Here is a 16,837-nt window from a genome sequence, read left to right as displayed (position 1 = left end):
TATTCATGTTAATGGTTGTTTAAATAATTCTTAGATTTAAGGTAGTAGTTTCTGTTTTATGGTGTATTTCTTATGGGTGGATGGAGGGGCAGACAAGTGGGAGGCAGGTAGAAGCTTGATTATTTATTTGTTTACGCTGTATTTCGCGGTTCGAGGAATGGAGACGTCAAGTGAAGACGCAAAATTAATGGCCATGGCCAAGGATGTTGACGATGAAGCATTACATGCCACGCTTCTTGCACAACACAAACAAGTTGATGATATGATCAGCACAATACAGTCGTTTTTAGAAAATAATAAAGAAAAACCCAAGAGGAGGTAGGTTCAATCTAGTTTGTCCTTGTCTTACAACAGGCAGGTGTTGGTAGTAATGGAATTCCTTTTAGCATTAACGCAGATACGGAATGTCAATGTTTCATTTAAGTATTACCATTTTACCTTAGTGTGTACTGTATGCACTATAGTGACAATAATGTAAGGGAGTAATCTGGCATACAGGAGTATGAAGGTGACTAGTATTATAGTATACGGATATTACTTACTTACTTAGTTTACTTAGTGAAGTTCTGAGGTCGATCCTCACAGCCGTAGTGGACTACCGCTGCTGCCAGTCCTGTTGTCCTTCCTTGCGAGGGTCAGTTGGTCTGGTAGTGTGTTTTGAGAGAACCTACTTATGGCAGTGTAGCCTGGCACTGGAGGCTCGTCTGGTACCTTCCGCAGGAACCTGTCCAGTGCATGTTTGAAGCTGTTGAAGTAGTTCCGTTGGACACCTTCAAGCATCTGGATGTCTCCGCATTTGTGTGGTGACCAGAGTTGGCTACAATAGTCCAGTATCGGTTGGATAAGCGACTTCCAGAGGGTAAGCATCACTTGAACCTCTCTTGAGGAGAAGGTCCTTAGGACCCAGCTGGCCATCCCTCTTGCTCTATTTACTGAGTGCATGATGTGGTGTTGGAAAGTGGCATCATCACTTAAGTGAATGCCCAGGCTTTTCACATGGGCTTTTGGTGTGATTTTCATACCTCTCTCCGTGTGCAGCTCAGTGTCGTCTTTAATGCCTTGATTTGTGCCATATCTCAAGACCTCGAACTTCTCATCATTGAATTGCATGTTGCTGTTGTTGGCCCATGCATAAACTGAGTTGAGATCGTCTTGTAGATGTTGCACATCCCCACTTTCTCGCACAGCATGGCTGATGTGGGTGTCGTCGGCAAAAGACAGGAGGGTTGAGTCCACCCTACTATTTATGTCATTCATATGGACAAGGAATAGGAGGGGGCCAAGCACAGATCCTTGTGGTACTCCGCTTATTACCTTGGATTCGGTTGACTTCACACCATCGACTGCGACTGCTTGTGTACGGTCTGTCAGAAAGTTGAAGAGCCAGACTCCTAGCTTCCCCGAGATTCCTAGATCCCTTGCCTTATGGAGGAGGACACCATGGTCCACCTTGTCGAAGGCTTTAGCAAAGTCTAGGAATACTACGTCAACATTTCTCCCCTCCGACAGGTTCCGAAGTAGCCAGTCATAGTGTGCCAGTAGGTTTGAAAGGCATGATCGACCTTTCCTGAAGCCATGTTGATTCTCTTTGATGAGGTTATTCACCTCAAGGTAGGTGAACAGCTTGTCCCTTACACATTTCTCAATTACTTTGACAATATGTGATGTAAGGGCGACAGGTCGATATTAAAAAAATATATTGAAATTTAGAATGTTTTAATTAGGTGTAATGCTTGAAAATTCACTTTTACTTTGTAGGTATCTGTGTTGTTATGAACTTGGGAGTGCAGTCAAAAGTTGCCTAGCCTGGAAACAATTTACATCCAACTTTTCCCTTGGTGACCAATTTCAGACATTAAATTTAAAAAATAATTGACCAACAATTTATACAATATTCAGATTTGTAATTTGTTTCGCTGTATCTAGCATGGAAGGTTTAGAGAAAGTAAATAGTATTTCTGGATAGGCCTAGTTGGGACTGCACTTCAAAACTAGTGCCTCTTTGTGACTACATTTACATAGTTTTTTGTCATACTTTGTTGTGTGCTGCTGTGGTACAAACAGTGTCACTCTTCCAAAGCATACTGGCAGATCTTGTCTATTTCGTACCAAGTGGGCTTCCCATCACTGATTTGTCTCTCCATTTTAAAGTGACATGTAGTGTTCAGTTTCTGAGAACAAAGGATAGAGAGTACACATATGTGGCTATTCATTAATATATCTTTACTCCATTTGATGACTCCTTATTAGTCTATGTGTACCATGTATCATTTCAAGCTCACCATAACTTTATATTGTATAGTAATTTTATGATAACATTCATTATAACCTAATGAATATGTAATTAATCACTTACGCTTTTCAGGTTTAGAGGGAGTAGTGAATCGTCAGAAAACTCAGAGAATGAACAAAATGACAAAGATGAAGTGAAGAAACGGAAACATAGCCCAGGAAACAGTGATAATGAAGATTCAAGTTTGGATTCAAAAACATTAAGAAAACGTAGCTCCAAAGTAGATTCCTCCTCTAGATCAGCAGCTGTTAATTCTGACACAAAGAATGAAAATCATAAAAACAGTGATGAAAGTAATCATGTTAAGAAAAGGTAAGGTTAAAAATGACTTCAAAGTGAAGCATACTAAAACCTTAAATATGGTACTATTAGAAATAATGATGAAAATGGAATTACTATGTTCATAAAGATGAAATACAATTAAAGTATTTTTAATCTGTGATTTTTTATATTGATATAGTTTAATGCTCAACAAATTGGACTTGCAGCAAACACATACCAAAACCCACACCCAAACACATCCAATCAGAAATCAAACACTGAAACAGCATCACAAGCAAACAAAAACAAATCCACATAGGAAACGATTTATGACCTCCCCTCAGGTCAATTCCTGTTGAAGCTCATAAAAAACATGCAGAGAGAATATGAAACTTAGACTGAATAAATAATAAATAAATAAGTAAATAAACAAATAAGTAAATAGAATAAAAATGGCCAGAATTTACTGAAGAAATACAAGAGGAATTGTCAAACTCAATACCTTTCCATAGATACATACTATTAAAAAAACAAAGATATCTTACAAACAATAAAAAAAATAGCATAATAACTGGCTACACAGTCATGCAATCTGTTGTCCCTGGTCTCTCTTGCAGAAGACCTGCAGCCTTTAGGTAATTGGCAACAGCCTCAAAGTAGAACCATAAGTCACTCAGGAAAGATGTAGTGTTGTATTGGGACTGTTAGTGTGGGATATTGTAGTATGAGGTGTTCTCTGTCCTGTGTGGTGATTGCATCTGGGGCAGTTTGAATCTGTAGCCAGGTCTGGTATGTGTTGGTACTGGTTTAATACTGGATGGTGCCCCAAGTGCAAGCATGTTAGTGTGGCTCTTACAAGGTTTAGGAGGGTTTTCTCTGGTGCTTATGTCTAGGGGTTATTGGAGTATTGAGTTTGGTGGTCTGTCTTGAAAGCCTTGTTTAGTGATCTAAGTGTGATGTTTCATTTGGTATATATGATAGATTGTTGTAGATGTTTGAGTAGTATGCTGCTGTTTTTTTTTCTGTTGGTGGTGCTTGTGAAATGTAGTGTAAAGGGTGTGGTGTTTAGGATTCTGGCATAAAATTGTGTTCCTGTCATTTTCATGTAGTGTTCTATGGGGAGGAGTTTGGTTTCTATATGCAAGTGTTCATTAGGGGTGGTTTTGGTGCATATGTTTATCTCGCTGATTATTGGGAACCATACTGTGGAAGCATAGTCAAGGGTGGTACTTATGAATTATTTGTAGTTATTAGTTCCTTTCTGTTGTTCAGAGTCAGTGCTTGAGATGGATTAAAGCACAGGTAGATTTGTTTTCATGTTGATTTTTTGCTGTCAGGTCTTTGATACATGGGCTGAATCATATACATATTATATTTGCACCTACAATCTGGGTTTTTTTCCAATGTAAGTATTTGGGCATTTAATTTTACTATTAGGTGCTTTTTTTAATTAATGGTTGTCTGGTGTGAGTAAGGTCACAGTTTATTTCTATGGTGAGTCTTCCATTCTTTCAACTTTGATTGATATATGAAATTTTTAGCTTGAAGACCAAGCGCTGGAGTCTTTTATCTTTGAGCTTTTGTTCCAGTTTGTTCAAGTAGGCTTGAGTGTTCCTTGCTGCTATTTTACACATACTGTATTTACCTAGTTGTATTTTACGGGAAGGGGAGCTATGCTCGTGGTGACCCGTTTTTGTATCTCACAACCTCAAGTTTGTTCTTAAATTCTTGTATTGTGTTTGCACACACCATTTCTTCATCCAGTTTGTTCCATATATCTGTCACTCTGTGTGGAAAGCTGTTCTTTTTCAGATCTCTTCTGTAGTTATCCTTTTTGAGTTTCATTGCATGTCCTCTTGTTTTTCCTCTATCAAGGCACTCATTTCCTTTCATAATTCTGTAGATGGTTAGTAGGTCCCCTCATTCTCTTCTTTGTTCCAGGGTTGGCAATTCCAGTTTGACCTCTCTTTGTTCATATGTCAGGTTTGAGAGTGTTGGGGCCATCTTTGTCATTGCTCTTTGTATTCTTTCTAATTTTCTTAAATTCTTTTTTGTAGGGTGATTTTTGCCAGGTTAATAATGTCAGCTCAGAAACCAGAATCCTACCCATAGAGCAGCACTTTAGAATAACAGGTACAGTTCCATGCAAGAGCCCTCAAACCCTTGTACCCTTCACACCATATCACACAAGCACAACCGAATACACAAGAGACTTGTGTGGTGAATAAAGTTGGAACACACATAAAAATGAAAGCATTTGAATAAATCAATAGAATAATTAAATTCAAAAGCTTTTATTTTACATACAAACTTCATATGGTAACACAATTGTACATAGTTTATGGTAATGTATAGTTAAAAATACCATAATATGCTTTGACATAAAGCATTAAATGTATGGACCCGAGGTTTATGTACAAAATCAACTTCTATCATGTTTCATGAATGTAACACTAACATAAATGAGGACTTTACTGCATTTACACAATGTATACAAGTAAAGCATGGGGGAACATCTCTGATGTGGGTGCATATGATAAAACTGTGTAAATACTGCCCAGAACAGTCTGCCGCTTGCAGCTGATGTGTAAAGGACACGTCAATTTGCATTAACTCAAGAAAACCATGTTAATTAAATATATATCTTTAAATATTAGTCTGCATTAAAATGAAGCTGTGATAATTACTTAAGTTATTCAAGAGTCAGATACGCACACACACACAAAGGGATCTTTCTCCCTAATAAGGGGGTGGCCAATTAAAAGGACACACACACAAATATATATATATATGTTTTGTTTTGTTTTTTCACAGGAAATGAAGGCCCTCAAAACCCCTTAATGGAAGCTGAAGTCAATATCCCTTGTGGCAAGGCAAATGCCAGCAATAGTAGACACTGCAGTGTCTAAGCATGCTAGATATAGCTTCATTCTTCAAATACTTAAATATCCTGTATTAAAGAATTTGCTGCTTGATATACACAACTAGTGTAGCACAAATTTCAAACATATGACTATCTTGGCTCTTGATATTAATGACATAAATTTGGGAACAGGAATAAGATGTCACCATTGAAGTAATACCTGATACTCATTACTTTATAATATTCTTAAGGTCTGGAGTGCCATGGCTATGTGATGATGGTAATATTAGGTGTAGTGCATGATGTGTAAATGTAAAATGTTGTATCACTTTTGATCTGACTCATGGATGTTTAAAGTTAATGCTGTGGCTAAAACATAGTGTTAGCATTTATTTCTTGCCTCTTTATGCAATAGACTAACAAAATGATTTTGACTGGGGTAACCAATAAAGTTTACTTTTAACTATATGATGTCTTTTCAATAGCTACACTTTTTTTTCCCCCCTTTCAAATATAAGAATCCTACTATTTACTTTGGCATTTAACAAGTTCTGCAGGAGGAAATACACCCTTCTCAGTAACGATTCCTGTGATGAGATTATTTGGGGTCACATCAAAGGCTGGATTCCAACACCTAATACCTGGAACAACAGATAAGGGCATATAAAATATAAATCTCAACACATGTGAAATTAATGTTTTCATCTAGTTCTGTTTTCTGAAATTTGTATACATATACAGTCACAAATAAAGGAAAGATGAAAACAAAACAAAAAATTGACTGACATACCAGGAGCAGCTATTTGTGTACCTCCTATGCATGTCATTTCAAGAGGAGGTCTTTCTTCAATGGGAATGTCTTCACCGCTCTCAAGGTTGAAGTCTATGGAAGTGGTGGGAGCACATATATAAAAGGAAACTCCATGATGTGATGCCAGTACTGCAAGCTACGATATGAGAAAAGAAAAACAGATGTGCATTCAACTAAAATTGAATATATATAATACCCAACAACTAGTACATTATGTATTCATGTATCCTGTATAAAGTTTTCTTTCATCTATGGTGGATTTCCCCATGTAGGTTACCAAAACAAGTACATGGTGAGATTAGCCTACAAAAGCAAATGACAGGAAAGGATACAACAAATTCCCTCACGCCTCTTAAGGAGAAATTATATATTTACCCAATTGTATTATACAGGAAAGGAGCAATGCCCATTGAATTCCATCTCCTACTCTTTATTTTTCTAACATACCTAGACTCAAATTCATGTATGGTTCCAACTTAATCTATATCTTTGATTCCCAATTATCATATTTAGATTTGAACTCATGTACTGTTTGAGCTTGGGCTATATCATCTAAGCTATTCCACACATACATCTATGTGGAAAACTTTCTCCAGATCTTTTTGACATGTGATCTTAATTTGCTTCTGTGACCTCATACCCTCCCATCTTTAATCAGATCTCATCTATCAATGCAATCTATCCCCTTTAATGACCTGAACACTGTAATCTTGTCACCTCTTTCTCTTTGATCTTTCAAAGTTGGTAGACCCACTACTTATAGTCTCTCCTCATATGGTTTATCTATCAGGCTGGGGATGGAATGGGTGGGAGTGGATTTTATGCCTTTGTTTTTTGACTACTTCCCTTGTAAGGAGGAAATAGCCATTGGTATATGCATGTCCTTGTTTCCACCTTTGTGAATTGGCACCACGTCTGCCCTTTTCCAATCAAGTGGCACAATGCATTCTTTCAATGAACATGTAATAAGTATGGATCTTGCCCATTAATTCTTCCCTACATTCTTTAAGTAGTAGAGCATGTGTTAGGATTGGAAATGGAGAGAGTGAGTGGTTTGAAGTAAAGGTGGGACTTCGTCAAGGATGCGTTATGTCGCCCTGGCTGTTCAACTTATACATGGATGGGGTGGTGCGAGAGGTGAATGCTAGGGTAGTGAGTCAGGGATTGGAGATGGTTAAAGAAAATGGAGAAAAGTGGGAAGTGAGCCAGCTGTTGTTTGCGGACGACACTGCGCTTGTGGCAGGGTCAGAGGAGGGATTGAGGAAGCTGGTGGCAGAGTTTGGGAGAGTATGTGATAGAAGAAAGCTAAAGATAAATGTGGGTAAAAGTAAGGTGATGAGATGTACAAGGGGTGAAAGTGGCAGTAGACTGGAAGTGAACATTAAGGGAGAGCGACTGGAGGAAGTGGATAGTTTTAGATACTTGGGTGCAAGTGTAGCAGGAAAAGGTGGAGTGAAGGTGGAGGTAGAATGTAGATTGAGAGAAGCGAGTAAATGCCTTGGTGGTTTAAAGAGTGTAATGAGAAATAGACATTTGGGAATGGATGCGAAGAGGAGACTGTATGAAGGAGTGATTGTGCCAACAGCACTGTATGGGGCAGAAACGTGGAACATAAGAGAAGAAGAGAGAAGGAGTTTGAATGTGTTTGAGATGAGGTGTCTGAGAAGTATGGCGGGGGTTACTAGGCTAGATAGAGTGAGAAATGAGGAGGTGAGGAGGAGAACAGGGGTGAAAAAGGATTTGGGAGAGAGGGTTGATGAAAGAATATTAGGATGGTTTGGACACATGGAAAGAATGAGTGAAGAAAGACTAGTAAAAGAGGTATGGAAGGCAGATGTGGAGGGAGTGAACATGAGGGGACGTCCTAGGATGAGGTGGATGGATGGGGTGAAGGGGGCTTTGGGGAAGAGGGGAATGTCTGTTAAGGAAGGGAGAGGACGGAAGACAGAGGTGAGTGGAGAATGGTTGTATATGGATGATGTTGTGACTGCATGAGGAGGAATGGGCGGGGGGGTGGGGGGTGGGGTAGTATGTGTGAGTAAATTTTGACGCAGCCCGAAGGGATTTCTCCCCGTCCTCTCCTTATATGCAAAGGGGGACGGAGAGGGGGGGTCGCCGATTAAATGAAGCGGCCTTGCTGTGGATGTACTGTGTCTTGCGACACTGCTTCTGACCCAGGGCGGTGGGCGGGGTGCAGGGATGACCCGTCATCCAGGAGGTGCTCAGATGAGAGGAAGGGTGGGAGGGGTGTGGAGTGTATTTGGGGATGAAATGGGTGGGAGTGTTTTTATGCCTTTCCCTTTTTGGCTACCTCCCTTGGAAGGGGGAAAAAGCCTTGGTATATGTATGTATGTATGTACATTCTTTAAGTAACCAGTTTGAGATCCTGTCAGGTTCTGAAGCTTTTATCACAACCAATGATTCCAGGTGATTGAGCACTTCCCTAATTTCTACATTTATATATGCTAAACCTGGTTTATTGCTCCCCACGCTCTTCTCTAAAAAGTTGCGCTCTTTTGTGAAGACCAATTGGAAACCTTCATTCATTATTTCTGCCTGAGCTGAGGCCTCTTCAAAGACCTTACCATCTACTATTAAATTGGTGATTTCTTCAGTGTCTCAATTAACCATTTATGAACCTGTAAAACAGTTTTAGATAATTTTTTTTCATTTTTCTACTACATTTTCAAAATTACTTTCTTCCTGCGAATTCTGGTATAGTCATCCCTAACTTGTTTGTAAACTTCTTTTGTTTTATTGCTTCTTTTCTTTCTCCATTTTACCCAAGCCTCATCTCTGGCCTTTTTTCACAATCTCACACTTTTTGTTAAACCAATCCTGTTTTTGCTTCTTCCTTTCTCTAGTCTTTGTAACATGTTTGTTCACTTCTAGGTTGTAAATGTCGAGAAAAATTCCCATTTCCTCTTTATTCCTGTAGTATTCATGAATTCCTCCCAGTTTGTTTCTTCAAAGAGTTTTCTCAACCCTAAGTAATCTGCTTTCCTAAAACTGAGTCTCTCTTGCCTGTATTTACCTAGTTGTATTTTACGGGACGGGAGCTATGCTCATTGTGACCCGTTTTCGTATCTCTCCACATCAAGTTTAGTTTTGAACTCGTGTATAGTTCTGGCATTTACTGTTTCACTGTTCAGCCCATTCCAGACATCGATCACTCTGTGCGGGAAACCGTTCTTTTTCAGGTCTCTTCTGTAACTGTCTTTCTTTAATTTCTTTGCATGTCCTCTTGTTTCTACTACTACTAAGTGAATGGGTAAACACAAGTGTGTGTGTGTGCATTTACCTAGTTGTATTTTACAGGAAGAGAGCTCATAGTGACCCGCTTTTGTATCTTTCAGCATCCACTTTGATCTTAAATTCTTGTATAATTTTTGCACTCACTGTTTCCTCATTCAGTTTGTTCCAGATATCACTCTGTGTGGGAAGCTATTCTTTTTCAGGTCTCTTCTGTAGCTGTGCTTTTTGAGTTTCTGTATACTGGATAAGAGCTATGCTGACAGAGTCCTGTCTGCATTCCCAATGGTCAATTCTGATACTAAATTGTCCCAGTTATCTTTACTATTCCTTCATCTATTTCATTTTTTTTATGGTTTTGAGTATTGGTGCATGATGTCAGTATAAACATACTTCCTTAAATCTCAACTCCAACAAAGGCTCATGCTTAGCCAGCTCACAATGTGGGTAACAGCTGAAATATTAAGAAAAAGGAGGGGTATTTGTTTTTGGCATTGAAACCTATCTATCAAGGAGGGGTATTTGTTTGTGGCATTGAAACCTATCTATCAAGGAGGGGTATTTGTTTGTGGCATTGAAACCTATCTATCAAGGGGGGATATTTGTTTGTGGTATTGAAACCTATTTATCTATATACCAAGGACTTCTCCCCCCTTATAAGGGAGGTTGCCATGTCAAAGGCATGCATTCTCTCCCACCCATTCCACTCCCGCTCAGCACCCTTTTCCCTTTCATCTTCTCTCTTTTTCGTGGATGAAGAGTCATACTTGTCTCCTCTCCACTGCCCAGATAAGAAGCAATGCAGCAAGACACAGCACATCCACAGAAAACCACTTCACTAACATCACAACCTCCCCTCTCCATCCCCTCATGTGGAAATTAGAGAAGACAGGGAGAAATCTGAAACCTAACTCTTGATAACTCAGGGGAATGCTTGTAACAAAATTTGTTGGTACTATGTTAACCTGAATAATACCTGGTATGTGCCAATCTTGTTTGCCGTATCTCCATTTCTTGACACTCGATCAGCACCTACCACAACAGCATCAATGCTACGTGACTTCATTAGAGCACCAGCCATACTGTCGCAAATCAGCGTTGCAGGCAAACTATCATGCACTAGCTCATATGCTGTTAGCCGTGCACCTTGGTTGTATGGCCGTGTCTCTGTACAATATACATGTTCTGAAATGCATAAAAGAATTTACTATAGTTATATATATATACCAGGGTTCTGGTTGGCGTTCTCTCAGACACTCTTACGTCTCTCCTCTTATAAGGTGGGAAGGCCTTTTTGGTGCATGTATGTACATGCAAACCAAAAGGCCTTTTCTCCTTTATAAGGGGAATGACCTAATCAAATCATACATCCACCCCCACACCCATTCACCACTGCTCCTAGCTTGGCATCTTATGGATGAAGGGTCACCCCTGTACCCCAGGAGACCACTCAGGTCAAAAGCAATGAAATCAAACACAGTGCCTTTATAGCTCATTGGCTGAGTGGATTAGGGCGTCGTTACTTGCTGCCTTGATGGAGGTGAGGGTGGTTCAAATCCTGCCACCAGCAAAGTTGAACCAAGGTCATGGTTAATTAAATTCCACGCTACAAAGCCCTCTGTGAGGAGCACCGTCCTAGCCTCCTGATAGGGGGGAGGGGAGTGTGTGACATTAAACCATATCATCATCATTGCCTTCATAGCAAGGCCTGACAACCAGAGCTAATTTCATTACATAGCAACCCCCCCTGTCCATCCCCTTCCTTCACCTGAAAAATTTACAAAGCAGATGAGAACATCCCTTTGAGCTATCATTTCTTCATCCATTTACAACCACTCTCCATTCATTCCCATCTCTCGCACTCTTCCTTGTTTGAAAGATATTCCTCTTGTAACCAATATCCCCTTTTCCATCCACCCACCACATTCTTGTGCTTCTCAAGTCCACTCCATCCACTTCTGATTTCCATTTTCTTTTTTCTAGTCTTTTCTTACTCTTTCCATATTCCCAAATCATCTCGCCACTCTTTGATCTACACTCTCCAACTGCTGTCTAGCAATTCCCATTTTCTTCCCTTCTTTCCTTGCCTTTATATTTCTCACTCTATCCATCTTTAACATCTAACATATATCTCAAACATGTTTAGGCTCTTCCTTTCTATGTCATTTCCCTCAAGCTCCAAGTTTACTCCATACATCTATCTCATCTCCCACAGTTCCAAGTCTGCTTCATATAATGCCCAGAACACAATCACTCCCTCATACACCCTTTGCATTCATCTTCAAAGTCTTCTTCCTCATAACACTTTCATCTGACCCCCCCTTCAAAAAAAAAAAATTAAATAAATAAATAAATAAATGAATAAATAAATAAATAAATAAAATAAAAATTATTTGCCTCCTTTTGCCTATAATCCTCCATGTCCACTCCATTCCCTACCGCATGGGATACCATACAATTAAAGCTCTTCACATTCTTTAATTTTTTTACCTTTCAAATTCACATCCATCCTACCATCATCACTTTTTGTACATCTTTTCACCCTACTTTCGCCCACATTTACTGTTTTCTCTGTGCACACACCTTTTCAAACTCTGCCACCAAATGCTTCAGTCTCCTTAGGATCAACCATAAATCCAGTGTCATCTGCAAACAACAATTGGCTCACTTCACACTCCCCTCCACACTAACTCGACAACTCCTAACCTCTATCTTGTACCGGATGATCATCAGACTCCAAAGCTCTCTCCTCAGAGCACATTTACATCCAAAACTATAGTTAATATTAGATATATAAAGGCCTGTCTGGGGGTATTGGCTGCATGTTATTGTGGGGTTAAAAGGTGCTAAGTAGCATACAGCTGATGCTTTAGGGTCTATATGGGGCACCCCTATTGACCAGAGTCACACATCATTTTGTTTCGCCAAACCCTGAGGTGGGGGAAAAGAATACTGCCAACAACTCTTTCCACTTGAGTCATATAAGGTGACAAAAATGGGATGGGGATAGGACTAGGCATCCTCCCTGTGGCCCCAACGGGGACATTCCTGAAAAAGGTAAAGGCATAAGAGGGTCTAGGAGGAGTTTTCCAACAAGTACCCAAAGGTTTGGGTCTTTTAATGTGCATGTGATGTGGTACAGATGAGAGTAAAAGAAAGAGATAGGCAGTATGTTTGGGAGAAGAAAGACTGATGTGTTGGCATTGAGTGAAACTAAGTTGAAAAGGAGAGGCGAGTTTGAGTTTGGGAGTGTAATTGAGAGGATCTCAGGAGTGAAGAGAAGGTTGGTGGAGTGGAAAGAGGTTTCTTCAATGTTAATGTGGATGAAGGTGAAACTAGGAAGGGAGATGTGGGTTTCTGTAAGTGCATATGGGCCTGGTAGTGAGAAGTGTAGAGGAAAGGGAGGCTTTTTGGATAGGTTTAAATGAGTGCATAGAGGTATTTGGGAGAAATGTCAATGTTGTGGTATTGGAAGACTTTAATGTTAGGGTAGGAAATGAACCAACAGAGTGGTTGGTAAGTGTGGAGTTCCAGGAAAAAATTGTAGTGATGTGTCTAGAGAGTTGATCATAGCAAATACAGTGTTTAGAAAGAAAGTCAAGCATACGTGCACATGGGGGAGGGTGGTGGATGGAAGGGTGGTAGATACAGCATTAATGGACTATACAGTGGTAACCCGGAGTACAGTAGGAAGAGTTAAGGATGTACAGTACATGTTCTAAGGGGAATGGGGGAATACCAGATCATTTTTTAGTGGAAGGTAAGTTGAGAGTGGAGGATGGATGGAGAAAGAGTAAAAGGACAGAAGGTAGGGAGGTGCTTAAAGTACATACATACATATACCAAGGCTTTTTCCCCCTTACAAGGGGGGTAGCCAAAAAGAAAAAGGCATAAAATCATTCCCACCCATTCCATCCCTGAATACACTCCACACCCCTCCACCCTCCCTCTTATCTTAGCACCTCCTGAATGACGGGTCATCCCTGCACCTTGTCCACTGCCCTGGGTCAGAAGCAGTGTCGCAAGACACAGCACATCCACAGCAAGGCCGCTTCATTAAAATGAGAGGACGGGGAGAAATCCCTTTGGGCTGTGTCAAATTTTGCTCACACATACTACCTCACCCCCCATCCACCCGCCCATTCCACCTCATGCAATCACAACATCATCCATATCCAACCATTCTCCATTCACCCCTGTCTTCTGTCCTCTCCCGTCCTTCCTCAACAGACATTCCCCTCTTCCCCAAAGCCCCCTTCACCCCATCCATCCACCTCATCCTAGGACGTCCCCTCATGTTCACTCCCTCCACATCTGCCTTCCACACCTCTTTTACTAGTCTTTCTTCACTCATTCTTTCCATGTGTCCAAACCATCCTAATATTCTTTCATCAACCCTATCTCCCAGTTCCTTTTCCACCCCTGTTCTCCTCCTCACCTCCTCATTTCTCACTCTATCTAGCCTAGTAACCCCCATCATACTTCTCAGACACCTCATCTCAAACACATTCAAACTCCTTCTCTCTTCTTCTCTTATGTTCCATGTTTCTGCCCCATACAGTGCTGTTGGCACAATCACTCCTTCATACAGTCTCCTCTTAGCATCCATTCCCAAATGTCTATTCCTCATTACACTCTTTAATCCACCAAGGCATTTACTCACTTCTCTCAATCTACATTCTACCTCCACTTTCACTCCACCTTTCCCTGCCACATTTGCACCCAAGTATCTAAAACTATCCACTTCCTCCAGTCACTCTCCCTTAATGTTCACTTTCAGTCTACTGCCACTTTCACCCCTTGTACATCTCATCACCTTACTTTTACCCACATTTATCTTTAGCTTTCTTCTATCACATACTCTCCCAAACTCTGCCACCAACTTCCTCAATCCCTCCTCCGATCCTGCCACAAGCGCAGTGTCGTCCGCAAACAACAGCTGGCTCACCTCCCACTTTTCTCCATTTTCTTTAACCATCTCCAATCCCTTAAAGTGAATTACGTAAATGGGTTGATCATAGCAAATAGTGTTTAGAAAGAAAGTCAAGCATCTGTACACATGGGAGAGGGAGGTAGATACAGCATTAATGGACTATACAGTGGTAGCCAGGAGTACAGTAGGAAGAGTTAAGGATGTACAGTACATGTTCTAAGGGGAGTGGGGGAATATCAGACTATTTTTTGGAAGATAAGTTGAGAGTGGAGGATAGATGGAGAAAGAGGAAAAGGACAGAAGGCAGGGAGGTGCTTAAAGTGAACTATGTAAATGAGAAAGAAAAGGAGTACAAGAAACTGAGAGAGGAGTGGGAGTGAAGGATAGAGTAAAACTAGGAGTGGAGGAGGAATGGGGATGGTTCAAGGAGGGAGTCACAAGGTGTGCAAAGATGGTGTGTGGAAAAGGGAGGGTGGGAGGAAATAGAAGGAATGGTATTGAGTGGTGGGATAAGGAAGCAAAGAAGGTTGTATAAGAGAAGCGAGCTTTCACAGATTGGTTACAAAATAGGACATGAGAATTATATGAAGAGATACAAAGAAAAGAGAAGTAATACATAAGATAAAGGAGGCAAAGAGGAGAGCAGATGTGAAGTGGGATAAGAGTATGACAGAAAATTAATTTTGAAAGTAATAAAAAGATGTTTTGGAAAGTAAGAGAGGAAGAGGAGGCGAATCATGTAGAGAAGAAAAAGTAAAAGGTGCAGATGAAGAGATGATAATGGAAGACAAGGCAATAAGAGGAAGATGCGCAGAGTATTTTAGGGAGTTGCTAAATATGAAGGAGGATAGGGAGGGAAAGGTAGTTGCAGTGGGAAGCACTAAGAAAATGACAGTGATGAGTGAGGATAATGAAGGAGAAATAAGGAAAGATGAGGTGATAGCAGTTAAGATGATGAGAGCAGGTAAGGCACCTGGGTTGGATGGGTGTTATGCAGAATGTCTGTAGAAAGGAGGTACAGTGATGGTGGACTGGCTGGTGAGGTTATCTAATGTTTATTTAAGAGAGGGTAGAGTGCCACAGGACTGGAGGAGTGTCTGTATAGTTCCACTTTACAAGGAAAAAGGGGACAAATGTGAGTGTACCAGTTTCAGAGGGATCAGTTTGTTAAATGTAGTTGGGAGGGTCTTGATTGAGAGGATTAGGAGAGGAACAGTGTGGATTTCAGACAGGTAGGGGTTGCATGGATCAGATTTTTGTGGTAAGACAGACATGTGAGAAAGCTTTAGGAAAAGGTAAGGATGTTTTTTGGGCCTTTATGGATTTGGAAAAGAGGCTTATGAGAGGATGGGTAGGATGGCACTGTGGGAGGTATTGCAAATGTATGGAATAGGAGGAAAGCTTTCAAGAGCAGTCAAAAGTTTTTACAAGAGTAGTACAGTTTGTGTTAGAATTAGAAATGGAGAGAGCAAGTTGCTTGAGGTAAAGGTGGGACTTCACCAGGTATGTGTTATGTTGCCTTGGCTGTTCAATTTATACATGGATGGGGTGATGCGAGAGGTAAATGCAAGGATAATGGGTCTGGGATTGGAAATTGTTAAAGGAAATGGAGAAAAGTGGGAGATAAGCCAGTTGTTGTTTGCTGAAAATGCTGTGCTTGTGGCAGGATCAGAGGAGGGATTGAGGAAGTTATTGACAGAGTTTGGGAAAAAGTGCGAAAGAAGGAAGTTGAAGATAAATGTGGGTAAAAGTAAGGTGATGAGATGTACAAAGGAAGTGGCAGAAGACTGGAAGTGAGAATTAAGGGAGAGGGACTGGAGGAAATGGATAGTTTTAGATACTTGGGTCCAAATGTGGTGGGAAAGGGAGGAATGGAGGTGGAGGTAGAAGGTAGATTGAGAGAAGCAATTAAATGCCTTGGTGGATTAAAAAGTGTAATGAGAAATAGAGATTTGGGAATGGATGCTGAGAGGAGTGATTGTGCCAACAGCACTGTATAGGCAGAAACATGGAACATAAGAAAGAAAGAGAGGAGTTTGAATGTGTTTGAGATGAGGTGCCTGATAAGTATGATAGGGGTTACTAGACTGGATAGTGTGAGAAATGAGGAGGTGAGGAGGAGAATGGGGTGGAAAGGGAGTTGGGAGATAGGGTTGATGAAAGAGTATTGTGATGGTTTGGACACATGGAAAAAACAAGTGAAGAAAGATTAGTCAAATAGGTGTGGAAGGCAGAAGTGGAAGGAGTGAACATGAGGGGGCGACCAAGGACGAGATGGATGGATGGGGTAAAAGGGGCATTGGGAAAGAGGGGAATGTCTATTGAAGAAGGACAGGAGAGGACAGAAGATAGAGGTGAATGGTTGTGTATGGATGATGTTGTGATGCATGAAGGGGAGTAGGTGGAGGATGGGGGGTGAGGAAA

At 40.7% G+C, this 16,837-nt stretch overlaps 2 protein-coding genes across 4 annotated transcripts in view; one reads left to right on the top strand and one right to left on the bottom strand.

Moving 5' to 3' along the window:
- The first annotated feature begins 88 nt into the window (after nt 1-88).
- The window catches only part of LOC143027143 (uncharacterized), a 20,444-nt gene continuing 3,695 nt past the window's right edge, over nt 89-16,837 (top strand). The window contains exons 1-3 of one of the 3 annotated variants that reach the window (XM_076188201.1): nt 89-318; nt 2,366-2,605; nt 4,612-5,885. In XM_076188201.1, coding sequence (XP_076044316.1) covers nt 158-318; nt 2,366-2,605; nt 4,612-4,666 — 456 coding nt within the window. In that variant the 5' untranslated portion in view covers nt 89-157 and the 3' untranslated portion in view covers nt 4,667-5,885. Of the gene's footprint in view, nt 319-2,365; nt 2,606-4,611; nt 5,886-16,837 lie in introns of those variants that run through there. The other 2 variants (XM_076188204.1, XM_076188202.1) reach the window with 2 other exon arrangements.
- The window catches only part of LOC143027141 (methylthioribose-1-phosphate isomerase), a 21,614-nt gene continuing 9,393 nt past the window's right edge, over nt 4,617-16,837 (bottom strand). The window contains exons 4-6 of the mRNA XM_076188197.1: nt 10,457-10,665; nt 6,208-6,364; nt 4,617-6,058 (exon numbers count right to left, since the gene is read on the bottom strand). Coding sequence (XP_076044312.1) covers nt 5,943-6,058; nt 6,208-6,364; nt 10,457-10,665 — 482 coding nt within the window. The 3' untranslated portion in view covers nt 4,617-5,942. The remainder of the gene's footprint in view (nt 6,059-6,207; nt 6,365-10,456; nt 10,666-16,837) is intronic.

The sequence above is a fragment of the Oratosquilla oratoria genome, chromosome 7, assembly GCF_046742065.1.
Source record: "Oratosquilla oratoria isolate Oo_2021 chromosome 7, ASM4674206v1, whole genome shotgun sequence".
Taxonomy (NCBI): Eukaryota; Metazoa; Arthropoda; class Malacostraca; order Stomatopoda; family Squillidae; genus Oratosquilla; species Oratosquilla oratoria.
This window is presented reverse-complemented; position numbering and strand designations above follow the sequence as displayed.